Source organism: Bos javanicus, chromosome 4, assembly GCF_032452875.1.
Source record: "Bos javanicus breed banteng chromosome 4, ARS-OSU_banteng_1.0, whole genome shotgun sequence".
Taxonomy (NCBI): domain Eukaryota; kingdom Metazoa; phylum Chordata; class Mammalia; order Artiodactyla; family Bovidae; genus Bos; species Bos javanicus.
The window spans coordinates 57,687,634-57,715,002 of record NC_083871.1 but is presented as its reverse complement, the minus strand read 5'-3'; the positions used below and the strand labels follow the sequence as shown (position 1 = coordinate 57,715,002).

At 37.2% G+C, this 27,369-nt stretch overlaps 1 protein-coding gene across 4 annotated transcripts in view; it reads right to left on the bottom strand.

Annotated features, from left to right (window-relative positions):
* Positions 1–27,369, bottom strand: part of IMMP2L (inner mitochondrial membrane peptidase subunit 2) — a 963,981-nt gene that overhangs the window by 695,020 nt on the left and 241,592 nt on the right. Inside the window, exon 5 of one of the 4 annotated variants that reach the window (XM_061414104.1) lies at positions 4,720–26,959. The exons of the other annotated variants lie outside the window; for them this stretch is intronic. Within the exon in view, the coding sequence (XP_061270088.1) occupies positions 26,941–26,959 (19 nt within the window). The 3' untranslated portion in view covers positions 4,720–26,940. Of the gene's footprint in view, positions 1–4,719; positions 26,960–27,369 lie in introns of those variants that run through there. 4 annotated transcript variants of the gene reach the window in all.

Here is a 27,369-nt window from a genome sequence, read left to right as displayed (position 1 = left end):
CTCCAATTTGCCAAGAGCCATTCTTTTATGCTGGCTTAAAATAAGCAAAGATTACGCAAGTACCATGTGCCATCCTAAATAAGGAAAGAGGAAAAAAACAAGTACAATATGGTATTTAAACAGCTGTGTGAAGATCACTGGTTAAAACAAGAATCATTTTTTCAGCTGAGCTTGTTATGCTTCATTTTGCTAAATATAAACCAGTGCATCATTAAATTAACCACTGATTTGTAGACCAAAGTCCAGAGCCCCACCTGCAAATAATCCAATAAACATAATAATTTTTCAAATGCTAGTTAAACTGTCATAATTTGGGTCTGAAAATGAGGAGAAAGAAGGAAAAGATGCAGAAATTATTTTGTAACTATAATGAGCAAAATGCAATTGTTTTCATTTTTTGCAGTTTTATTTGTGTGAGCCAACAGTATACAACAAATAATACTTCTGTAAATACTCTAGTAAGGATTTCACACCAGTCAATTAGTGCAGATTACTGAAGAAACTCAATCTTTCAGAAACAAAAATTTTATATACTATGCAGTCAGTCTAGCGAGCATTGCAAGTACATGAGCTTGAACCAGTTGATAACATAGAGGAAAACAGAGCATAAGTTTAAAATAATTTTACTTCAAAAGGTCCATGAGGCACCATCTAATTTATTAGAGGTGTTAATCCACTATGTGGTAATTCATTGACCAAAAAGTTAGTACTTATTCACATAGACTCATTTTAGTCTCTTATTTCCATTATGTTAGAGGATTTTATTTCTCTATAAAGTAAATGAAACATTGTAGTAAAATATGTGACTAAGCAAATACATTCAAAAGATAACAAATATTCATTTTTTTCAGAGCCATTGTGTCATATAAACCTATTCAGAGCAGAAGTTCCTTAAGTAAGATTCATGTAGCCCTCCCTCATCCACCAAAAAGTTCAACAGAGGGAATTGGGGGAGGAGGGTCCGTGTATTTGGATGGAAAAGAAATCAAGTGAGTTTATTTTCACTCACATCCAACTAAATGTTTAAATTTCCCTCTGTTAAGATGGCAGACAAAAAATGACGATAGTATTAGACTAACTGTGATCAATAGAAATCACAGATGAAATACTGTTATACTCATCACTAATTCCAAAACTGAAATATTTATTAATAATACTAATTTTTATTTATTATTACTATAGATATATTACTATACTGGAGATTTTAAAATATTTTGTTGAATATAGAGAAGGCAATGGCATCGCACTCCAGTACTCTTGCCTGGAAAATCCCATGGATGGAGGAGCCTGTTAGGCTGCAGTCCATGGGGTCTCTAAGAGTCAGCACAACTGAGCAGCTTCACTTTCACTTCTCACTTTCAGGCATTGGAGAAGGAAATGGCAACCCACTCCAGTGTTCTTGCCTGGAGAATCCCAGGGACGGGGGAGCCTGGTGGGCTGCTGTTTATGGGGTCACACAGAGTCGGACACGACTGAAGCGACTTAGCATAGCATAGCATATTTCAACTTAATTGACTTGCATAATCCTATGCAATCTATTGGACTTGAAAACATTGTGACATCCACAGACTTCAGATTGCAAAGGAGTCTACTATGTCTCAAAAAAAAAAACAAAAAAAAAAAAAAAACTGTCAACCACCTCTGATTTTTAATCTAACAAGTAAGAAAAAAGGGTAAGAAGGCAAGATATTCTGCACATTAAAATTATACTTTGTGTAAGTTTTTGGTTTTGTTTAGTTTTGCTTTACTTTTTAATCCCAAGAAAACAATCATTCTAGCTGAAGCCCATCAAATAAATACTGCTTTAAGCATTAACAAACACCTTCCTCTTCCACCCCTCATTGGTTCTATGAAATGATCTTTGGTTTAAAAGTTTACAGTAATAATGGGAAAAGTATGAATTTTTTGCCTTACTTACTCATTTTAAAAATAACTTCAAGGTATACTAGATTATGATAGCAGATTGTTTATAACCCTGACAGTATAGTGCTTTCTATGCCAGATGAATGTAAACAGCTTCCTGTAATCCTGGTTGATTGATATAAGGAGGGGAAGGATTTGCAAAATCAATTGCTGTATACTGAGGACTAGACATTAGAATGACTAGTTCTCCAAAAAAGATCACATCTGGAATGGTAGTGGAGTTGGAAGCACAACCGGATTAAATTTACAATAAAACAACTTCCAAGGCCCATTCTCCTTCTGCACAAGCCAAGAAGCTGAGTAAAATGAGGACGTGATTTTAAAAAATCTCTATTTTTGAATTTCTCACACATTTCATGGTGGCTCTAATCTCTACAATTCCTGCGACACAGTACTTTTTGATTACTCTGCTAGACGGGAGAACATTTCCAGGACTTTCACCTGGCCTCCTCCCATAATTCCCCTCACTCTATGGGTCAGAGACAATATAGCGTTCTGCAGGGCAAACACTGAACAAATAGGACAATGACCACAAGGTGGATACACAGACTCCCTGGAACTCCAGTGAGATAAACTCAATCTGGAGAGGGAAGCAGGGAAATCAATTTATCATCCATTCACCATTTTTCCAATGTCTCATTTTCCCAAAAACAATGGTAGTGTTTTGTTTCCCTCAAAAGATTAGCTTCAAGTAAGGGTTATGTCTACTAATCCTTAAAAGAGCTGAGGACATCCCTTTCCATAATGTTCAATCAGTCTGGTAAATAACTGAGATCCTGCTGGGAATACCCTGAGGGAAGATCTTCAGTATATATTTACAGCAATAGCAACAGCTTATTCTCAGAGGGATCTAACTCTCCCACCTTATTTAAGGATTGTGGACTTGTGAACTGGCTTAGGTTTAGAAATTTAAGAGACCATGATGCTCCATGATGGTGAATGAATTCAGGTTTCTGGTCATGTGACCCAACAGTTTCTATGCCCTAAATGTGTACTTTAAGGATTTAGCCACCTTAATGATAACAATCCTGGGGTCACAAAATTCTGATTGTCACTGTGGCTCTTCTGCCCATTACAGTAACTGTACCCACTTTTCCTCTGACAATTATACCTAGACACCCAGGCTCTGTCTCTAAAGGATTCCATGATTCCATTTAAATGAGAGCCCATTTCAGTGGGCTTCCCTGGTAACTCAGACAGTAAAGAATCTGCCTGCAATGCAGGAGATCTGGATTCAATCGCTGGCTCAGAAAGATTCCCTGGAGAAGGGAATGGCAACCCACTCAGTACTCTTACCTAGAGAATTCCATGGACAGGGGAGCCTGGCAGGCTACAGTTCATGGAGGGTGCAAAGAGTTGGACACTACTGGAGACTACTAACACTTTCATTTCTTTCCATTTCAATAGTGGCACATAACATTCCAAGGCTATGAGAGCATAGGGGAAAATTCCATAATTTTTCCAGGACTTGAGTGCTCCCTTCACTGACACATTTCCCAATGTCTCAACAAAGGAAGTACTTGTGGGTCACACAGGATACATCCATTCTTCTCCCTCAATTTTTTTCCTAGCAAAATAGAGGCCATTATACAGTCTTCAAGCTGCGAAAAATTAATCCCATCAGAGATACAGGAGGGGCTGGCTCCACAATAAAGGATGGGTGAAACTGCAAGGTTTAAAACTCTCAGATTCATCAGAGTTTATCTAAGTATATTCATGTCAATTCTCATGATCCCATGTCTACTTAATCAATTCTTATCTTACATCACTAAGCTTGGGAGGCTGTGAATTCAACTTAATGTGTAATACTACAAATCTCAGAGTCAAATCTGGGGTCTTACTTTCAGCTGCAGAAGAATTGCAACCATGAGGAAGACAATCTTAGTGGACCGACATGGAGCTCTGTTTCACTCACCATACCTGAATTGAGAGTTTAAAGCCCTCAACTCATCATTTCCTTTCTAAAATTTTTCTATGCAGTCAAAAGCAACCAACTCCCCTGAGAATCCTAGGAGACTTTTTCCCACCATAATAGTCAATTAAACCTTCCATTTGATTTCCCAAAGCTTTGATTTTAGAAAATACTTTCAGTAAGAAGGCTGATAATATGAGTAACTAACAGGGCATGCCAGGGCACTTCTCCATTGAGAGTAAGACCCTACTATGTTTAACCCCAATCAGTTAAGTAAATTTTCATCTTTGAAATCTCTTTTCTGAGACCACTTTTGATTATTATTCACTAGGATGGAAGTATTCTAGGTATTTCAAACATAGAGCAGGGAATTGATTATATAGATGTTGAACAAGTTAGAAGAAAAAAGTGGGAAAGGGGGCCATAACCAAAGGCACACAACACAAACTGGGGTGCCTATCAAAGACAGGGCACTACTACCCTGGGCTGAGACCACAAGCCTGAGATCATTGCTCAACTCCTGGAAACACTGCCACAGTGGCCTCTGGGACTGTTCTGTTCTTGCTCAGTGGAACCCATATTACTCCACAGAAGCTGCATGTTGAAGTACCCCATCCAGTAAAAGGAAATGAACAGTTGCTTCTCTCCTCTCACCCTCCCGTTTTTCACCACTGCCTTCCTCTGACTGTACCTGACAGAACCTGCTTTAGCGATGGGGTCTGGCATTCATGGTGCACATGTTTTGTATCTCTGCAATGGAGTAGAAAAGGGCAGGGATGGAGTTGAGAGATGATAGCCCTAGCTGGCAGGAAACCAAACAGCAATGGTTAAAGTATGACCATTTTTATCCTTCATTAACCATATAAAAAGTAATCTGAATGGTGAATTGTACAGAAAAACAAGTAGCAAAGAGGTATTCAAAATGCTGGTTTCATTCTATCTTACCTTTCCTAATATTCAACAAGTATTTATTGTGTTTATTGCACTTGACATTGTGCTAAATATGCAAAATCAATGACAGGAGTTTTTACTCTGGGGAAAGAAACAAAATACTATATAATATGAACTAGCCGATTTGTACCAGGGATAAAGAAGAGAAACATGACTAACGGATGAGTCTAGGAAGGCTTCAGGAAAGAAGCGACTCTTGCAAGAAAATTAGAATTGGGGCAGAATACAGCAAGAATGGGGTATTCCAGGTCAGAAAGACAGTGTGTACAGAGGTAGACAGACAAGACAAAGCAGGCCTGGAACATGGCAGAATTTTATGTGGTTGCAATATTAGTGAGGAGTTGAGGGAGTTGAAGGGGGTATGCTAGAAAAAAAGGCTGAACTGGTTGCAGTGAGCAAAGTATGAGTCTGTAGCTCCTACAGCTGATCAGATGGTGTTTTATGGATTTAGACAGTAGTATTATCAGATCTGTCTGATATGTCAAGGCTGTATGTTGTCACCCTGCTTATTTAACTTCTATGCAGAGTACATCATGAGAAACGCTGGGCTGGAAGAAGCACAAGCTGGAATCAAGATTGCTGGGAGAAATATCAATAACCTCAGATATGCAGACGACACCACTCCTATGGCAGAATGTGAAAAAGAACTAAAGAGCCTCCTGATGAAAGTGAAAGAGAAGAGTGAAAAAGTTGGCTTAAAACTAAACATTCAGAAAACTAAGATCATGACATCTGGTCCCATCACTTCATAGCAAATAGATGGGAAAACAATGGCAGACTTTATTTTTGGGGGCTCCAAAATCACTGCAGATGGTGACTGCAGCCATAAAATTAAAAGAGATTTGCTCCTTGGAAGAAAAGTTGTGGCCAACCTAGACAGCATATTAAAAAGCAGACACGTTACTTTGCCAACAAAGGTCCATCTAGACAAAGCTATGGTTTTTCCAGTAGTCATGTATGTGAGAGTTGGACTATAAAGAAAGTTGAGCACCAAAAAATGGATGCTTTTGAACTATGGTGTTAGAGAAGACTCTTGAGAGTCCCTTTACTGCAAGGAGATACAACCAGTCCATCCTAAAGAAAATCAGTCCTGAATATTCATTGGAAGGACTGATGCTGAAGCTGAAACTCCAGAACTTTGGCCACCTGATGCGAAGAACTGACTCATTTGCAAAGACCCTGATGTTGGGAAAGATTGAAGGTGGGAGGAGAAGGGGATGACAGAGGATGAGATGGTTGGATGGCATCACCGACTCAATGGACATGAATTTGAGTAAACTCCGGGAGTTGGTGATAGACAGGGAGGCCTTGCGTGCTGCAGTCCATGGGGTCGCAAAGAGTTGGACATGACTGAGTGACTGAATTGAATGGAACTGAACTGACTGTCAGATCTGATTTGCATTCTAGAAAGATAACTGCCAGAGGAGTGGAGGACTGATGAGAGAAGATAACACTGAGGGGATGGAAGAGTAGTTAGCTGTTCAAGTGAAAGAAAACAGAACTAAAGGTTCAATAAACTGAATTAATCCCCACTTGTCCTACATATGCGTAGCCTAAAAAAAGCTCAGCTCTTCTCATCTTTCCTTTTGTAAGTTCCCCAGTTTCTAATCAATCTGTCAGTTAAGTTCATTTCAAAACTATTAATGTATTTTCACTGACCACTTAAATACTTCTATTTCTCTGTTGAAATTAATAAAATCACCCTATAGACTCTTCCAAACAAAAGATGGAGACAGGTAGAATGTAAATGTAATGAGTAACTAGTAAAAAGAATGTGAATTAGGCTGTGATGTATATTCTATCTTTTATTTACCTATTTTGTCACAATCCTCTTACAGCAAATCTAAGTCTTCAAAATATTGCTCAGGTTATCATTTACATTTTGCCATATTCTTTCATACATAATCACTAGACAAACTAGAAGTTGCCCAAAGCAAACCAAAAGGATTTTTAAATACAGTGGCAAATCCCACCCACAGAAAAATTAGGAATCAATTGTTATTGCTTGAAAGGTTGCCATCCCTCAGCACAGCACTGACTTTTTTATATCATAATAAAAGGCAATCATTTGTGACACTATCACAGCCCGTTTTATTCTGCCAACCAGGAAAGTGGCCCTCTCCAATCGCAATTGATAGTTCTGCCTGAAACCTTATGTTAACTTCTTGCTATGGAAAATTTGGGCAGTTAGGCAGAGGGAAGTCCAAGCAACAGGGTAAGAAATAGAGAACTAGCCTTGACAAGTGACAGGAACACAGAACACGAGTATTTCCTTAGCATCTTGCTATTTGTATTACAGTACTTACAATACTTGACCAAAAATTTATCTGACTTCTCCACTAGCCTATGAGAGTCCTTGATGGCAGAAACAATTATAATTCATTCTTCATCGCACAAAGCACAGGACAGACACACAATAAACATTCAATAAATGCTTAAAGAAGAGAAGTGGAAAGAAGTAGTGAAAAAGGACACATACTGAAAGATAAAATAGGGAAAGGTCAAAGACAACATATGCCTACTCCTCTGCATTGCCTAGGACAATCTGATCTCTAACTAGTCCTTTTCAGGTTTATCACTCATAAATAATTATTGCTTTTCATTTCAAGTATCAAAGATTAATTTAAATTTTTTTTCAGTGGGATTCTGGACATAATGCATTCCTTAAAAAAAAAAAAAAAAAAAGACTTTGATTTTTAAAGTATTTCCGAGGCTCTTAGGTTTCTTAAAAATTTACATAGACATTTTTGGTGGGCGGGGAATGTTGTCACATTAGTACATAACGCAGTTTACTCCCCCAAATAAATCCAACCCCGGCTTCAGAGTTAAGCTCTGTTTAATCTAATCCAGCGGCTTCCCTGGTAGCTCAGCGGTAAAGAAAGCACCTGCCAATGCAGGAGACATGGTTTTGATTCCTAGATCAGGAAGATCCTCTGGGGAGGGCTCGCAACCCACTCCAGTATTCTTGCCTAGAGAATCCCATGGACAGAGAAGCCTGGTGAGCTCCAGTTCACCAGGTCTCTCCTGCAAAGGGTTGGACACAACTGAGCACACACGCACACCAGGCACGCGATTTAAACATCATGGTAATACCTCCTTACCGCCAACTAGTACTTCAGTAATGAATGACACTAGGTCAGTTTAAGCAAATTACACACATGAAAAGGTTTCTTAGACTCTTAGAAAAAGGGGGAAAAAAAGCCTTCCTTACTAGCCAACTAATGAAAACATGAGTGCTAGAGCTAATCACTCCTTCCGTAGGACCGTAAGAAACAGAATAACCACTCTGGCTAGAGTAGTCTTCAAAGACGTCGTGGAGGAGCTAAGACTTACGCCATGCCCCATGCCTCATTGATAGGAAAGTACCTCAAGAGTGGAAAGTAATTGTACACAGGTGGAAAGAAAGTAAAAGCCAAAGTCAAAGCAAAGTTGCTCAGTTGTGTCCAACTCTTTGGGACCCCATGGACTGTAGCCCATGAGGTTCCTGCATCCATGGAATTTTCCAGGCAAGAATACTCTAGTGGGTTGCCGTTTCCTTCTCCAGGGGATCTTCCCAACCCAGGGATTGAACCCAGGTCTCCAGCATTGCAAGCAGACAATTTTACCATCTGAGCCACCAGGGAAGCAAAGCCATAAGCAACAAAGTCAGGTAAGTGTTGAATGTACTCAAAGCACAGGCCAGCCACCCTAACTGAAAGACTGATAGATGAAGACGACATGGGAAAAAGTCAGTAGGAGCAAGAATCTAAAAACAGTATACATATTTCATTGCATTAAGAGCCAACAAAATAAAATTCTTTGTTGTGATCTAAATGCATCATATAGGGACAAATACAACAATAGAGGTAAAAGAAAAAATTCTTCAAAAATTTTAGCAACAAATAAAACCACTATAGTAGTTCTTATGATTCTTTAAGACTCCATTCTGAACAGGTACAGCTTAGAATACTCCAGCTACTAGGGACTTCAACTTAACAAAATTCTTTATAAAGAAGAAAAAATAAGCAAGTGTTTTCAATAGATGATGGAAGAAAGGGAAAATTAAGAAATGCATGAGTATATCTGATAGTATTATCTCATATATTTGTATGCTCAAGTAAGAATTGAGCGTATTTATAAGCAATTATAAAGGCACATTTGTAAAGGACCTCACATATACCATCTCTGTCAATTCTCCCAACTTGGTGACAGAAGAATTGTTGCCTCCTCATCCAGGCGTGAAAACTGACTCAAGGGCTTAATTGGACATGGAAGACCCAAATTCTTATTCAAGCCTCAGACCTTAAATTCTTTAGCCACTCCTGAAAGTTATCTAAAAGATACATATGATATAAAATTTAACAATATCTAAAGCCACCCTGATCTAAATGATGACTAATTATCAGTGCATCATTATTGATATTTAGAACTATTGTACAAAGAAAGATTCAGCCAAGTTCAATGTGATTTGGCTGAACATAAGATTTACATGTTAAGATCCAACATTAAATATGTGAAGAATGTTACACAACTCCCTGGAAATTGGGGTTTATCACTCAGAGAGACCCTAAATATTTAGCATTTTGAAGGCCTAAAAGTAATAAAGCAAAGGAATAAACTAGTAATAAAATATTCAAAGGCCTCAAAATTAAAAGCAAACATTCTTAGTAAAGAGTGTATGAGATTTTATGTAACTCTTTAATTTGGAAATTTAAAAAAAAATCATAGAAATCAACAATTCATCTTCACTCTCTCAAGTCTAATTACCATGGCCTAAAAAGACCATTATCAGGCTGCTGGGAACAGCCTGTCAATCACTGATTTCACAAGGTTAGTAAAAGCTATTTTTTTTTTTTTTTTTGTCAAACTAAGGAAAATTCAGTCTCTTACAATTCTTTAAGCCTATTAAAAATAAGATTTTTTATGTTTGTGAATTTAACATTTCATTACTTCCTAAACTACTCAGAGTTAAATAAAACTAAAAATGTCAAGAAAGGCTGAATACAATTTGTTATAAGTTCCATACATTCTGTTTCTTTTTTTAAAAAAGATTATCAAGTAGGCAGTTACACTATAAAAATATTCATTTTTTCCAACCTGCCCTTTGATGAGCACCATATTAACTATTTATAGAATTTAAATGGTATTTTTAATGCAATCCTTATAACGCTATACTTATCCAAGCTACAGAAGACTAGAGAAATGGAAACCATGTTAGCATGTGATTCTGCAGTTGTGCTTTCCAATATTGGCCAGAAGCTAAACAGTTAAAATGTGAAAGAGGGCCACAGGTGCCAGGAGAGGACCTTTAAGGGGCCTGAGTGTCAGTGGAACTGAAAAGCAGATGGATTCTGCCCACAAAGCAGATGGCAGCCTTACCCCAGGCTGCCTGGTTAATACAGATGTGAAAGCTGAGAGGGTACTTGGGTTCCTTACAAAGGCCAACAGAGAGTTTGAGTACACAAATAAAATTTCAAATTGAGTACAAGGGAAACAAGGGTTGAAATCTGGTAGTAACAGATAGCAGCTATAGACAGATCTCTGAAGGAAGCAGAGAAAGGGAGATCTGTGAACACACTCTTAATGAAAACATTTCATTACAAAAGTTATTGCCAAGAAGCCTTGGATCAGACATGAAACAACAGCAGCCTTCAACAGGACTAAACCTCAACCAAAATATTCATTGTAGAACACTGGTATGGCTCAGATCCAACCAAAGATCAGTTTCCTAGTTCTGATATGTGGCAAACTTGAAGATAGCACTTAGAGAAAATAATCCACAGATACTGGTTCTAGGAACTCCATAGATAACATGATGCAGCACAATTAGTTCTCTGTATTCACAAATGGACCCATGGATATGGAGGACTGACTATACCTATAACACAGTTAAGATTTCTCTTAGTTAACATTGCCATTGTTGTTTAGCTGCTAAGTCATGTCCAACTCTTTGTGACCCCATGGACTGAATGTAGCCTGCCAGGTTCCTCTGTTCATGGGATTTCCCAGGCAAGAATACTGGAGTGGGTTGCCATTAATTAATAGATTCTTTTAAAATATTTTAGTTACTAAACTAGAACTATGAACCTATTATTTACATTTCAAGTGTGGAAATAATTCTTTCAAACCTACTACAGACCAAATATATTCTCTGTTTTTCACAAGATTCAGTGTTATGCAGACTACTGAATAACTGTAAGATTAGTTGGCTAGTCAGCCAGAAGTTAGCCATCTATAGCAACTATTTCTTTGTATCATTATTTTAAATTTTGCCCACACATTGTGGTAACTAAAGAAGAAAATATCCCTCTCCCATGCCATTATAGTAATAAAAACATCACCATGTGCCTTAAGGTAAGAGACTCCATTAGACTTTGAGAGTCTGAGTAGAAGCTACCAAATCTGTCTGCGGGAGAGCAAGGCTGAGGGCATCCTGACACTTTCAGGACTTTGTGAGGAATCATTTGTAATCGTGTCACACTCAACAGGGTGCTGAGAGCATTCTTTTTTCACCCTCACAGCATCCAGAGAACTGTTCAGCAATATCAAGCCATGACCCTGATGTTTTATGGCATGAAGACCATAGTTTAAGTCCTCATAAGTGCTAAACGCCATCTCTACACAAGAAGTAGAATATCCTTCTATACTAATGTGCTACATATTACAGACTTCTCCAACATGTTCAAAGGACTCTCCTAGTGGCTCAGTGGTAAAGAATCTGCCTGCCAAGCAGGAGATGCAGGTTCCATCCCTGGGTTGGGAAGATCCCCTGCAGAAGAAATGGCAACCCACTCCAGTATTCTTGCCAGGGAAATCCCGGCTACAGTCCCAGGGGTAGCAAAAGAGCTGGACACAACTTAGTGACTAAGTAACAACATGTTCCAAATGTGATACATTGTCATTTCCAAAACAGTAAAAATTTACAGGAGAGCAGATTCAAACAGGACTCATTCTGCCTTGTGAGACAGAATGGATTGGCATAGGAGGTTAGGAAGCAAGTCAGAGGAGAGTTATCAGTGAACCATTAAAATTCTCATCATCTTTCACAGTTATATATATTGTCCGAATGATCAGCCCTCAAGAATGGTCCCATAATCTGTTTCAAGGGTGACTATATTCTACAGGGATAGGTACTATTTTAAGCAAGAGTTTCAGTTCCAGTGCTGATCATTTAAAACCTAAGGTTGCCTAAAAAGCTAAAACAGCATATAGCATAAAAAAGGACACAGAGCAAAGAAAGGTCAGAATGCCAGCTGAAGATATACTTCAGGGCCCTCTTTCAGGCAATGCCCAAGGCCTACTGGGGAGTAACTAATGACTAATACTTCAGTTCAGTTCAGTTGCTCAGTCGTGTCCAACTCTTTGCGACCCCATGAATAGCAGCATGCCAGGCCTCCCTGTCCATCACCAACTCCCAGAGTTCACTCAGACTCACATCCATCGAGTGATGGATGTCAGTGATGCCATCCAGCCATCTCATCCTCTGTCATCCCCTTCTCCTTCTGCCCCCAATCCCTCCCAGCATCAGAGTCTTTTCCAATGAGTCAACTCTTCACATGAGGTAGCCAAAGTACTGCAGTTTCAGCTTTAGCATCATTCCTTCCAAAGAACACCCAAGGGCTGATCTCCTTCAGAATGGACTGGTTGGATCTCCTTGCAGTCCAAGGGACTCTCAAGAGTCTTCTCCAACACCACAGTTCAAAAGCATCAATTCTTTGGCGCTCAGCCTTCTTCACAGTCCAACTCTCACATCCATACATGACCACAGGAAAAACCATAGCCTTGACTAGACGGACCTTTGTTGGCAAAGTAATGTCTCTGCTTTTGAATATGCTATCTAGGTTGGTCATAACTTTCCTTCCAAGGAGTAAGCATCTTTTAATTTCATGGCTGCAGTCACCATCTGCAGTGATTTTGGAGCCCAGAAAAATAAAGTCTGACACTGTTTCCACTGTTTCCCCATCTATTTCCCATGAAGTGGTGGGACCAGATGCCATGATCTTCATTTTCTGAATGTTGAGCTTTAAGGTACAGCATTTTATAGGCAGTAACAATGACTCTATAAGAAAATTGCTTCTATTTTTTATTTCATTTATATTTTTAACTTAATGAAACTCTTTCATAAGCTATTCATTACTGCTTATATTTAGTAAAAGGTCTCTTTTAAAAAGTACCTTCATCACCACAGCATCCTCCAGCCTGAGAAGACATCTACTCAGAAAGAGAGGACACGCTATTGATCCTCAGGCGTAAGACTCCTGAGGCTTCACCAACAGTGCAATCACACCTGGCCTGCGCACTGCTGCAAAGTGGAGAACATCTGCTCAGGCAGTCATTTCAGGACAGAAGCTAATTCTACACTATGAATCCAAACAGGCCCAGGCCCTCACACTGCCCTGTCATTCATTCACCTCAGACAATGTCATCACCTTTACACATCCACCTTCTCAACCAAATCAGAAACTTAGGAGTCATCTCTGCCTCTCCTTCATCCCACAGTCAGAATTTTTGGTAGCTCTATTGTCTCTTCACTTGCCTCCAATTGACTGTCTTAGTGTTTACTTAAGTGTTTCTAACTCAGGTTATTTAATCAGTTTCCTAACTGGCTTCTCTACCTCTGGTTTTACGAGCCAAAAATTCATGTCCTAAAACATGGCCAGAGTAATCTTCCTAAAACTTTTAAGCAGTTCCCCATCACCTTCAGATCAAGTTCAAACCCATTAGCACAGCTCACAAGGTCGTTTATGATCTCTTTATTCTCAAGCCTCCTCTCTTACCACTGACGCTTTTCATATGGCACAATACTAAAATATTTGAAGTACTTCGACTGATAATATATCGAGAACAATCCATACCCTCTCAGCAGCAGGTCCCACATTGCTCATTCCCTAGTTTCATTCAGTTTGTAGCCCTCCAGGAAATGTTCTCAGACCTCTCACATTTGACCCATCTATGTAAGGACCCTGAAATTACAATTATCACACTATATCGTATTGTTCACATTTTTTCCTCCCGTCCCCTACCCAGGCTAAAAAGGAGAAATGACCTTATCCATGTATGTTTGGAACACATGATACTCTCAATATTTACTGAATAAAAAAATACATAAATAAACATAGGGATGGGAGGATAGGCAAATCTGCGCTTCCTTCAAGAAAAAAAAATGGCTACCAAATGTACATGGACTAGGCTATGCTACTCCACCCGAAGAAGAAAATAACAACTAAGAGTTTGCCAGAAATTGCATGACATTCCTACTGATTCCACCAAAGTTTTCTGATGGAGAAGCTACGGAAGGATGCTGGCCTATAGGTCTGCCTTATCCTTGTTTGTCTCCCATCATACCAAATAAGCACCTGTTCAAATTGTGAGAGTTTAAGTCAGCACCCAACTGGCTCAGTGTCAACAGATCAAAACCTCTATTGAAAGAAAGGGATTTTAATCAAAATCCTGCTTCATTACATGATTTAATCACTGCACACTGATTTAAAAAAATGACAGTAATTATAAAAAATGTTTTCCATCCATTCTGAGTGCTTCTTGGAAGCTCACAACTGCTCAGATCTCTGATTTGAGATAATGTAGTCAATGTCTTCAATGCAAATATTCTCGACTGGGGGAAAAAAAAAACTTACAAAAAAAATTTTTTTTTCCTAAATGATTTGTCTTTCAGACTGAACTTCTCGGGTGTTTGTGACATATCCTGTAGGTGATATCCTCAAAAATTCTGCAAATGAATACTGTAGTCCTAAATCTAAAGCTCAGGGTAACTATGTAACTCTGCCCTAAATCTTTAATTTCAGAAATCCTTTAATATAAACACCTGAATGTGGTTTTAAGTATCCTCTTAGACTCACTCTTTAAACTACAAGAATAATAGGAAAACAGTAACAGTTTATTTAATTAACAGGTGTAGAAATATACAGTAATTAGTACAGAAAAATTCATCATGCCTTTTCAAATTTCCATAAAACATTTCTAAGACTTTACTTTCATCTTTGCCTTTGTGACTAAGTAACTTACCTTAAAATACCTTCAGTTATGATGATATAAATCCCTAATCCTAAAATGCCTGTGTTAAACTGAAAGCATAGTATGTCGCATTCTTCATTCACTGTACTTATAGTACTTGCCTCCATTTTTGAACCTTATAATTTCTGCAACAGAAAACAATGCTCAGAAACACCCTTGTAGGAATGTAAGATAAAGGCTTCCAATTTGTAGTTCTTCCCGCATAATTAGACCTGAACATGGACACTATGACTCTGGGACTTGATATCTACCAAGCAGTTACTAATAAATAAAAAAGTGTCACAGAGATTCCTTTATGCCTGACCCACTAGGATAGTACATGACAAGATAAAAGATTCGAAATAAATATTCACTGAACTCAAATTAACCCCCAGACCCAATAGATGCAGGGTTTTAGTTTACATTGTAAAGATATTCAAACCTGAAGAAAATACAAGCATAACTTTAGCATAATTTTATAATGGATTATGCAGACAGAAATCAGTCACTTTTTCCTCCAAATGAATGAAATGCTAAGGCAGAAGGAGATAACAAAATAATTCTGGGATATAGTCAGATTTGAAACCAAAGGAGAGAAATCTCCAGGTGCCAAAAATGAAGAAGGAACTCAAACTCTGGTTGGTAATAGGAACTGAATCCAAAAATTAAAGCTGTGGTTTTTCCAGTAGTCATGTATGGATGTGAGAGTTGGATTATAAAGAAAGCTGAGCACCAAAGAATTGATGCTTTTGAACTGTGGTGTTGGAGAAGACTCTTGAGAGGCCCCCGGACTGCAAGGAGATCCAACCAGTCCATCCTAAAGGAAATCAGTCCTGAATATTCATTGGAAGGACTGATGCTGAAGCTGAAACTCCAATATTTGGCCACCTTATGCGAAGAACTGACTCACTGGAAAAGACCCTGATGCTGAGAAAGATTGAAGGCAGGAGGAGAAGGGGACAATAGAGGATGAGATGGTTGGATGGCATCAGTGACTCAGTGGACACGAGTTTGAGCAAATTCCAGGAATTGGTGATGGACAGGGAAGCATGGTATGCTTCAGTCCATGGGGTCACAAAGAGTCGGACATGACTGAGTGACTGGACTGAACTGACCCCAATAGAGGCTATTTTAACTTTATAAACCTTATTTTATTACACTTTGCTTTATTATGGGCTTCACTGGTTGCTCAGATGGTAAAGAATCTGCCTGCAATGCTGGAGACCTGGGTTTGATCCCTGGATTGGGAAGACACCCTGGAGAAGAGCATGGCAACCCACTCCAGTATTCTTGCCTGGAGAATCCCTATGGACAGAGGAACCTGGGGGGCTACAGTCCATGGGGCCACAAAGAGTCAGACACAACTGAGTGACTAAGCACATAATCCTTTTGCTTTATTTGACTTCCTAGATATTATGTTTTCAACAAACTGAAGGTTTGTGGAAACTCTTTTCAAGAAGTCTATTGGTGCCACTTTTTCCAATAGAATTACATTTTTAATTAAGGTATGTATATTAGCTTTAGTCATAAGGCTATTGGACACTTAACAGACTAGCAGTATAATATAAACATAACCTTCCTATGCACTGGGAAATGAAGAAGTTTTTGTGACTTTTAATCTGTAATGTATATAAATCTTCTTTATCTACCTCTATTTAACTTTGCATATCCTTTCTTTTCTTCCTTTCCTCTCAACGTATTTGTTAGTCTTATTTTCATTGTTTTATTCTCCACTTGGCATCTTGCTTTGGTTTTGTTTTCCAGTTTATGCTTTAGTTAGTTTTGTTCTTAACTGGTAGATATAATTTTTGGTTTCCTTTGTTTGCTGGGTCAATCTATTGTACGTTATTTTTGTTGCACTGTTTTGATTTTGCTTATGTGTGTATATGTGTATATTCAGTCACACTTTATATTGTTGTTATAAACCTCTGCCTCAACATTGTGCTTTTGCAGTTCTGTGGAGTTTTCCTTTTTTTCTTCTTCCTTTTCTTTTTAATTTTAATTTTTTAAACCTATTATTATTTTTTCTATATTTATTCCATTGTTTGTTTTTCCTACTGTTTCTTTCCCCTTACAGTGAATCTTTAATGTACATAAATCTTCTTCATCTACCTCTATTTAACTTTGCATATCTATTCTTTATCTTTTCTTTCTTTCCTTTCTTCTCAATATAGTTGTTAGTTTTGTTTTCATTGCTTTATTCCCCACTTGGCACCTTGCTTTAGTATTGTTTTCCAGTTTGTGCTTTAGTTAGTTTTGTTCTTAACTGATAAATATAATTTTTTATTTCTTTTGTTTACTAGGTCAATCTACTGTACTTTATTTTTGTTGGACTATTTTGATTTTGCTGATGGGTGTATATGTATATGTGTATATTCCATTATTTTAATTATTATTTGCCTGATTTTGTACCTGTCATTTGTCTGGGATTTACCTTTGGTTTCTCATTTTTGGGTATTTGTTTTAATCTCGCTTAATGCCATAACAAACTACTTGTAGAATCGTCATTCCTGAACATAGCTCAAACCCTGAGCCTTTGTAGTGGAAGCACTGACTCCAAGACCCTAGACTACCAGAGAACTAACCCTAGGGAGTATCAAAATAGTGAGAACTCACACAAAGGAAATGACTTGAATACAAGACCAGGCATCACCCAACCCTCATCTAAACAACAAACAAAACAAAAATACAAACCCAATCATCAGCAGACAGGATTACCCCCTCACTCAGCCTTGCCCATCAAAGGAAAAACAAACATTAAAAAACCCAGCACAAATCTCACCATATAGGAAGCTTACACAAACCACTGGACCAACCTTAGGAGGGCAGAAACCAAAAGGAAGAAAGAATTCAACCTTGAAGCCTGGGAAAAGGAGACATCGAACATAATACATTTTTTAAAAAGTAATGAAAACACTGAGAAATACTACACAAATGAAGGAACAAACCAGAAACACAGAAGTCCAAATAAATAAAGAGGAAATAGGCAAACTACCTGAAAAAGAATTCAGAATAATGATAGTAAAAATGAAGAAAAACCTTGAAAACAAAATGGAAAAAATGAAAGAATCAATTAACAAAGACCTAGAAGACTTAAAGAATAAACATGCAGAGACAAAGAACACAATTACTGAAATTAAAAATACTCTAGAGGCAATCAGTAGCAGAATATCTGAAGCAGAAAAATGAATCAGTGAGCTGGAAGATAAAATGATGGAAATACCTTCCGAAGAGCAGAATAAAGTAAAAACAATGAAAAGAACTGAGGATAGTCTCAGAGACCTCTGGGACAATATCAAACCCACCAACATTCGAATTATACAGGTCCCAGAAGAAGAAGAGAAAAAGAAAGGGTATGAGAAAATTTTTGAAGAGATTATAGTTGAAAATTTCCCCAACATGGAAAAGGAAATAGTCAATCAAGTTTAAGAGGTGCAAAGAGTCCCATACAGGATAAACCGAAGGAGAAACATGCCAAGACACATACTAATCAAACTCACAAAGACTAAACACAAAGAAAGACTATTAAAAGCAGCAAGGGAAAAGCAACAAGTAACACAGAAGGGAAACCCCATATGCCTAACAGCTGATCTTTCAGCAAAAACTCTGCAGGCCAGAAGGGAATGACACAATATATTTAAGTACTGAAAGGGAAAAATCTACAACCAAGATTACTGTACCTGGCTAAGATCTCATTCAAAATTGATGGAGACATAAAAACCTTTTCAGACAAGCAAAAGTTAAGAGAATTAAGTACCACCAAAGCAGCTTTACAACAAATGTTAAAGGGACTTATATAGTCAAGAAATACAATAGAAGAAAAAAGATCTACAAAATCAATCTCAAACAAGATAATGGCATAGGAACATATATATCAATAACTACTTTAAATGTAAATAGATTAAATGCTCCAACCAAAAGACTGGCTGAATGGATACAAAAACAAGACCCATATATATAAAGACTACAAGAAACCCATTTCTGACCTAAAGACACATATAGACTGAAAGTGCAGGGATGGGAAAATATATTCCATGCAAATGGAAGCAAAAGAAAGCTGGAGTAGCAATCCTCATATCACACAAAATAGAACTGAAAGAATATTACAAGAGATAAGGAAGAGTACTACATAATGATCAAAGGATCAATCCAAGAGGAAGATATAACAATTGTAAATATCTATGCTCCCAACATAGGAAAATCTCAATACATAAGACAAACACTCACAGACAAAAAAGGAGAAACTGACAGTAACAAAATTATAGTAGGAGATTTTACACCCCACTCACACCAATGGACAGATCACCAAAACAAAAAATTAATAAGGAAACACAAGTCTTAAATGATACATTAGATGAGATGAATTTATTGATATCTTCAGGACATTCCATCCAAAGAAAGAATACACTTTCTTCTCAAGTGCATATGGAACATTCTCCAGAATAGACCACATCTTAGTCACAAGTCAAACCTCAGTAAATTTAAGAAAATTGAAATCATATCAAGCACCTTCTCTGACTAAACAATTGCCACAAAAAGAATTAAATATCTAGGAATAAACTTACTAAGGAGACAAAAGAACTGTACACAGAAAATTATAAGACACTAATGAAAAAATCAAAGATGACATAAACAGATGGAGAGATATTCCATGTTCTTGGGTAGGAAGAATCAATACTGTGAAAATGACTATACCACCAAACACAATCTACAGATTCAATGTGATCCCAATCAAATTAGCAATGACATTTTTCACAGAACTAGAACAAAAAAATTTCACAATGCATATGGAAACACAAAAGACCCCAAATAGCCAAAGCAGTCTTTTGAAAAAAGAATGGAGCTGGAGGAATCAACCTTCCTGACTTCAAATTATACTATAAAGCCATAGTCATCAAGACAGTATGGTACTGGCACAAAAACAGAAATATAGACCAATGAAACAAGATAGAAAGCCCAGAGATAAACCCATGCACCTATGGGTACTTTACATTTGACAAAGGAGGCAAGAATATACAATGGAGCAAAGAGAGCCTCTTCAATAAATGGTGCTGGGAAAACTGGACATCTACATCTAAAAGAATGAAATTAGAACATTTCCTAACACCATACACAAAGATAAATTCAAAATGGATTAAAGAGTTAAATGTAAGACCAGAAACTATAAAACTCTTAAGGGAAAACATAGGCAGAACACTCGATGACATAAATCAAAGCAAGATCTTCTATGACCCACCTCCTAGAGTAACGGAAATCAAAACAAAAGTAAACAAGTGGGACCTGATTAAACGTAAAAGCTTTTGCACAGCAAAGGAAACTATAAGCAAGGTGAAAGCACAAGCCTCAGAATGGGAGAAAATAATAGCAAATGAAACAACTGACAAAGGATTAATTTCCAAATATATAAGCAGCTCATACAACTCAATATCAGAAAGACAAACAGCCCAATCAAAAAGTGGGAAAAGACCTAAACAGATATTCCTTCAAAGAAGATGTACAGATGGCTAACAAACACAAGAAAAGATGCTCAACATAGCTCATTACTGGAGAAATGCAAATCAAAACTACAATGAGATATCACCTCACGCCAGTTAGAATGGCCCTCATCAAAAAGTCTACAAACAAAAAATGCTGGAGAGGGTATGGGGAAAAGGGAACACTCTTGCACTGTTGGTGGGAATGCAAATTGATACAGCCACTATGGAAGATTGTATGGAGATGCTTTAAAAAAAACTAGGAATAAAACCACCATATGACCCAGCAATCCCACTCCTAGGCATATACCCTGAGGAAACCAAAATTGAAGAAGACACATGTATCCCATTGTCCATTGCAGGACTATTTACAATAACTAGAACATGGAGGTACCCTAGATGTCCATGGAAAGATGAATGAATGAAGAAGTTGTGGTACATATACACAATGGAATATTACTCAGCCATAAAAACAAACACATTTGAGTCAGTTCTAATGAGATGGATGAACCTAGAACCTAATTTACAGAGCAAAATAAGTCAGAAAGAGAAAGATAAATATCATATTCTATGCATATGTATGGAATCTAGAAAGATGGTACCAAAGAATTTATGTACAGGGCAGCAATGGAGAAAGAGACATAGAAAATAGACTCATGGGCATCGGGAGAGCAGAGGAGAGGGTGAGATGTATGGAAAGAGTAACATGGAAACTTACATTATCGTATGTAAAATAGATAGCCAACGGGAATTTGCTGTATGGCTCAAGAAACTCAAACAGGGGCTCTATATCAGCCTAGAGGGGTGGGATGGGGACGGAGATGGGAGGGAGGTCCAAAAGGGAGGGGATATATGTATACCTATGGCTGATTTATTTTGAGGTCTGACAGAAAACAACAAAGTTCTGTAAAGCAATTATCCTTCAACAAAAGATAAATTAACTTAAAAAAATAGAAAAACTATAAAACTTATCAAGCAGCTGATTCTTGTTAACAGACACATGGATTTAAAAAAAAGAAAGAAAACAAAAAATAGAGAGCCCAGAAATAAACGCACACTTGTAAGATCAAGTAATTTATGACAAGATGCAAGAATATTCAATGGGAAAAGGACAGTCACAATAAATGGTATTGGGTAAACTGGACAGCCACTTGCAAAAGAATGAAACTAGACCACCATCTTATACCATATAAAAAAAATCAACTCAACATGGCTTAATGACTTGAATGTAGGACCTGAAACCACAAAACTTCTAGAAGAAAGCATAGGTGGTAAGCTTAGGTGGTAAGCTTCATGACAGCAGTCTTGATGATTATTTTAATCTGACTCCAAAACCAAAATCAATAAAAGCATAAATAGACAACTGGGATACCACACAAAAAGGATTCTGTGCAGCAAAGGAAATTTCTATCAACAAAATGAAAGCAACCTACTGAACTGGGAGAAAGTATCTGCAAATCATATATCTGACAAGGAGTTAATACCCAAAATACATAGAAAAGTCATACTACACAATAGGAAAAAAAGTGGCAGAGGGTGTGATTAAACTTTTTTTCCCCAAAAAAGCCACACAGCTGGCCAACAAGTTCATGAAAAGGTGCTCAACGTCACTAGTCATCAGGGAAATGCACAACGAAACCACCTTTAACATAGCACCTCACACCATCGTAAAGTGGCTACTATCAAAGGGACAGGAAATAATGTGTTGAAGATGTGAATTAAAGGGAACCCTTGTGTGCTGTTAGTGGAATGTAACTTACTGCGGCCACTATGAAAACCAGTGTGAAAATTTCTCAAAATATTAGTAATAGAACTTCTAGATGACCCAGCATTTCTACTTCTGGGGATTTATCCAAATAAAATGAAAGCACTAATTCAAAAAGATATATGTACCCCATGTTTACTGCCACATCATTTACAAAACATTTATAAAGATAATCTAATTGTCCGTCAGTGGATACATGGATAAAAGTGAAAGTGAAGTTGCTCAGTCGAGCCTGACTCTTTGCGACCCCATGGACAGTAGCCTGTACCAAGCCCCTCTGTCCATGGGATTTTCTAGGCAAGAGTACTGGAGTGGGTTGCAGTTTCCTTCTCCAACATGGATAAAGATGTGGTATTAATACATATACAAGCAGAATACCATTCAGCCATAAAAAAGAATGAAATCCTGCCATTTATGACAAACATAGATGGACCTTGATGGGATTATGCTAAGTGAAATAAATTAGAGTAACGCAAATACTGTATGTTATTACTTATATGTAGAATCTAAAAAGCTATACAGAAAATGAAAACAACCTCAAAGATAGAGACTAGATCAGTGGTTGACAGAGTGTTATGTGTATTTGGAGTGGCAAGAGGGAGAGGGGGCCAGGGTGTATGTTTATTATTAAAAAGAATACTCAGCATCAACAATGACCTGTTTACTAACAAAATGTACTTGTACTTTTAGAAAAGCAATAAAAGGTAAATAAGCTGAAGTTGAAGTACCAAAAAATAACATATTAAAGATATTTTTGGAATACTGTGAATCTACTGGAACAACTGCTCAGCATTTGGTTGCTTCACCATCTTTTTTCTTTTTAAATCAAATGAGTCTAGAATAATCCTGTCATATAAATGAAAGCATTAATTGAAATTAATATGCAAATTATGGTGCCTGTGTGGGATGTCATTTCATTAATTTCAATTCACTGACATAATTGTGTTCTCTAAATATGAGTTTTGCAAATGCTATCCATAAAGAATGCAATATTTGGAGAATATTATTTTATTAGCACAAAATTCAACAATAGCTTAGTCAAAAGGAAAAAATAGTAATCTGAGATTTTCGTCATAAAATAATTTACATGCATATTTATAGATATATATTACTTGAGCTAACTAAGGTTTTTTTAATAAATATTTATTTATTTTTAAAGGAACACCAGTTACTTTAGATTCAGGAATGTAAAATAGGACCATTAAAAAATCTATTATCTTAAAATTATAAATATTAATTCTTAACATTTTGGTATACTTCACTTTTGTAGTCTTGTATGGAAATAGATACACTTTAAAAAAAATAAAAATATCAAAGAAAGCAAAACAACTATAATTCATATTCTACTTTTTCATTTAATATTATCATCAGTTCATTTCAATTTTATTTTATTTTTAAACTTTACATAATTGTATTAGTTTTGCCAAATATCAAAATGAATCCATCACAGGTATGCATGTGCTCCCCATCCTGAACCCTCCTCCCTCCTCCCTCCCCATACCATCCCTCTGGGTCGTCCCAGTGCACTAGCCCCAAGCATCCAGTATCGTGCACTGAACCTGGACTGGCATCTCGTTTCATACATGACATTTTACATGTTTCAATGCCATTCTCCCAAATCTTCCCACTCTCTCCCTCTCCCACAGAGTCCATAAGACTGTTCCATACATCAGCATCACTTTTGCTGTCTCGTACACAGGGTTGTTGTTATCATCTTTCTAAATTCCATATATATGCGTTAGTATACGGTATTGGTGTTTTTCCTTCTGGCTTACTTCACTCTGTATAATAGGCTCCAGTTTCATCCACCTCATTAGAACTGATTCAAATGTATTCTTTTTAATGGCTGAGTAATACTCCATTGTGTATATGTACCACAGCTTTCTTATCCATTTATCTGCTGATGGACATCTAGGTTGCTTCCATGTCCTGGCTATTATAAACAGTGCTGCGATGAACATTGGGGCTTCACAGCTGAATTCTACCAAAAATTTAGAGAAGAGCTAACACCTATCCTGCTCAAACTCTTCCAGAAAATTGCAGAGGAAGGTAAACTTCCAAACTCATTCTATGAGGCCACCATTACCATAATACCAAAACCTGACAAAGATCCCACAAAAAAAGAAAACTACAGGCCAATATCACTGATGAACATAGATGCAAAAATCCTTAACAAAATTCTAGCAACCAGAATCCAGCAACACATTAAAAAGATCATACACCATGACCAAGTGGGCTTTATCCCAGGGATGCAAGGATTCTTCAATATCCACAAATCAATCAATGTAATACACCACATTAACAAATGGAAAAATAAAAACCATATGATTATCTCAATAGATGCAGAGAAAGCCTTTGACAAAATTCAACACCCATTTATGATAAAAACTCTCCAGAAAGCAGGAATAGAAGGAATATACCTCAACATAATAAAAGCTATATATGACAAACCCACAGCAAACATTATCCTCAATGGTGAAAAATTGAAAGCATTTCCTCTAAAGTCAGGAACAAGACAAGGGTGCCCACTTTCACCATTACTATTCAACATAGTTTTGGAAGTTTTGGCCACAGCAATCAGAGCAGAAAAAGAAATAAAAGGAATCCAAATTGGAAAAGAAGAAGTAAAACTCTCACTATTTGCAGATGACATGATCCTCTACATAGAAAACCCTAAAGACTCCACCAGAAAATTACTAGAACTAATCAATGACTATAGTAAAGTTGCAGGATATAAAATCAACACACAGAAATCCCCGCATTCCTATACACTAATAATGAGAAAACAGAAAGAGAAATTCAGGAAACAATTCCATTCACCATTGCAATGGAAAGAATAAAATACTTAGGAATATATCTACCTAAAGAAACTAAAGACCTATATATAGAAAACTATAAAACACTGGTGAAAGAAATCAAAGAGGACACTAATAGATGGAGAAATATACCATGTTCATGGATTGGAAGAATCAATATAGTGAAAATGAGTATACTACCCAAAGCAATCTATAGATTCAATGCAATCCCTATCAAGCTACCAACAGTATTCTTCACAGAGCTAGAACAAATAATTTCACAATTTGTATGGAAATACAAAAAACCTCGAATAGCCAAAGCGATCTTGAGAAAGAAGAATGGAACTGGAGGTATCAGTTCATTTCAGTTCAGTCGCTCAGTCGTGTCCGACTCTTTGCGACCCCATGAATTGCAACACGCCAGGCCTCCCTGTCCATCAGCAACTTCTGGAGTTCACTCAAACTCATGTCCATTGAGTCGGTGATGCCATCCAGCCATCTCATCCTCTGTCGTCCCCTTCTCCTCCTGCCCCCAATCCCTCCCAGCATCAGAATCTTTTCCAATGAGTCAACTCTTTGCATGAGGTGGCCAAAGTATTGGAGTTTCAGCTTCAGCATCAGTCCTTCCAATGAACACCCAGGACTGATTTCATTTAGAATGGACTGGATGGATCTCCTTGCAGTCCAAGGGACTCCCAAGAGTCTTCTCCAACACCACAGTTCAAAAAGCATCAATTCCTCGGCACTCAGCTTTCTTCACAGTCCAACTCTCACATCCATACATGACCACTGGAAAAACCATAGCCTTGACTAGATGGACCTTTGTTGGCAAAGTCATGTCTCTGCTTTTTAATATTCTAACTAGGTTAGTCATAACTTTTCTTCCAATTTACCACAATTTATTTTACTAGTGAATAAATCCCAACATCATTTTAAATAAATACACACTGTTAAGCATTTGTACCTACCAAAATATTTTTAACCATTCTATGATTTTTTTGGTGTTTATGTTTTTGTTTTAATATTTTAGTATTAGGAATCCTTCTGTAATAAAACACTTCATGTAATTAGCTCTCTGATTACTTCCTTAGAAAAAATTCCTTGAGGTGGAATTACTGGATCAAAGGCTGTTAATCTTAATGCATATTATCTAATCCCTTCTAAAAAGACTGAATAATCTTACATCCCCACTACAAGGATATAATTTCTAGTCCCTTGAACCCCTGCTCATACCAGATATCACTGTTCAGCACTGTCAATGTGGTAGGTCAAAATAGCATATCACAGTTGATTCATTTGCATTTCTTTATTATAAAGGTTGAACTCCTTGTAAAATTTTACTGTAGTAATAATCTACTGGAATTTGAATTTAAGCTATAATGTAGTTTTGCCTATAACTGAATTGTGAGCAACAACTGCTATTTATAATTTATTATTGCTTGAAGTCACATACAGTGTGACATGCTGTGCTTAAATTATGTACAGTACTGTTTTTTTAAATTATATTTCATAAAATCTCCCAAAGCAAATCAGAGTAAATGTCTTATCTCCTCACTTCTTTCATTCAGGTTTATACAAATATGAAGAAAATTATACCTAAAGTGTTTTTCACGTATTAGATATTTTTAAAGGAATTAGTCCATCATCGGGCTTCCCTTGTGGCTCACCTGGTAAAGAATTTGCCTGAAATGCCGGAGACCTGGGTTCGATCCCTGGGTTAGGAAAATCCCCTGGCGAATGTACTGGCTACCCACCCCAGTATTCTGGTCAGGAGAATTCCATGGACTGTACAGTCCATGGGGGTCGCAGAGTCAGACATGACTGAGCAGCTTTCATGGTCCATCATCACCCCTCAATTAAGAATATTAATTAATATATAATAGTGAGACTATAAAAAAGAGTGCTTACCCAACAACTGTTAAATTTAATGAAAGTTTTTAAAATTTTTCAAAACCACAGAAAATATTTTAATGAAGACCAAAGGCAAGTAATAAAATAGCTCTGTATTTTAGACAAAGTTACAATAGTTCCAAAACTGTAATATGTAATCTCCCTCCAGAAGGAAAGGTTCCAAGATGGTTCCGTTTTCCATTGTCTTCTCTACTGCCAAATAAATTCTCATAGCCATATTTAATTTCCAGTAATATCCCTGTTTAATGAATATGAAATCAGAAGTCAAAGGACAAAGTGTAAAGGGAAACAGAAATAAAGAAGCCAAATGACACCATCGCTCCAAGCTAGATTCCACTTCCATCAATACAGGAAGCTAATCAAGGGCTTCAGCATTATATGTCACTATGATTTTGTGGCAAACACTTCCAACTTACTTTTTTTTTTAAAGAGAAAGAATATTCACTACAAGAGAGTCATTTTCTTTATCATACATCAAACAGAAGAAACTAGATTTACAAAGATGTATAAGATATAACAACCTTGTAAACTTTCACTGGTCTCAGTACTGGGGCGGGGTCGGGAGGAAACTATCAAAGAAATTTAGGGGGGAAATTGTGTACTGGATAGCAAAATGACATCACAAATTACTGTTAATTTTCTTAAACA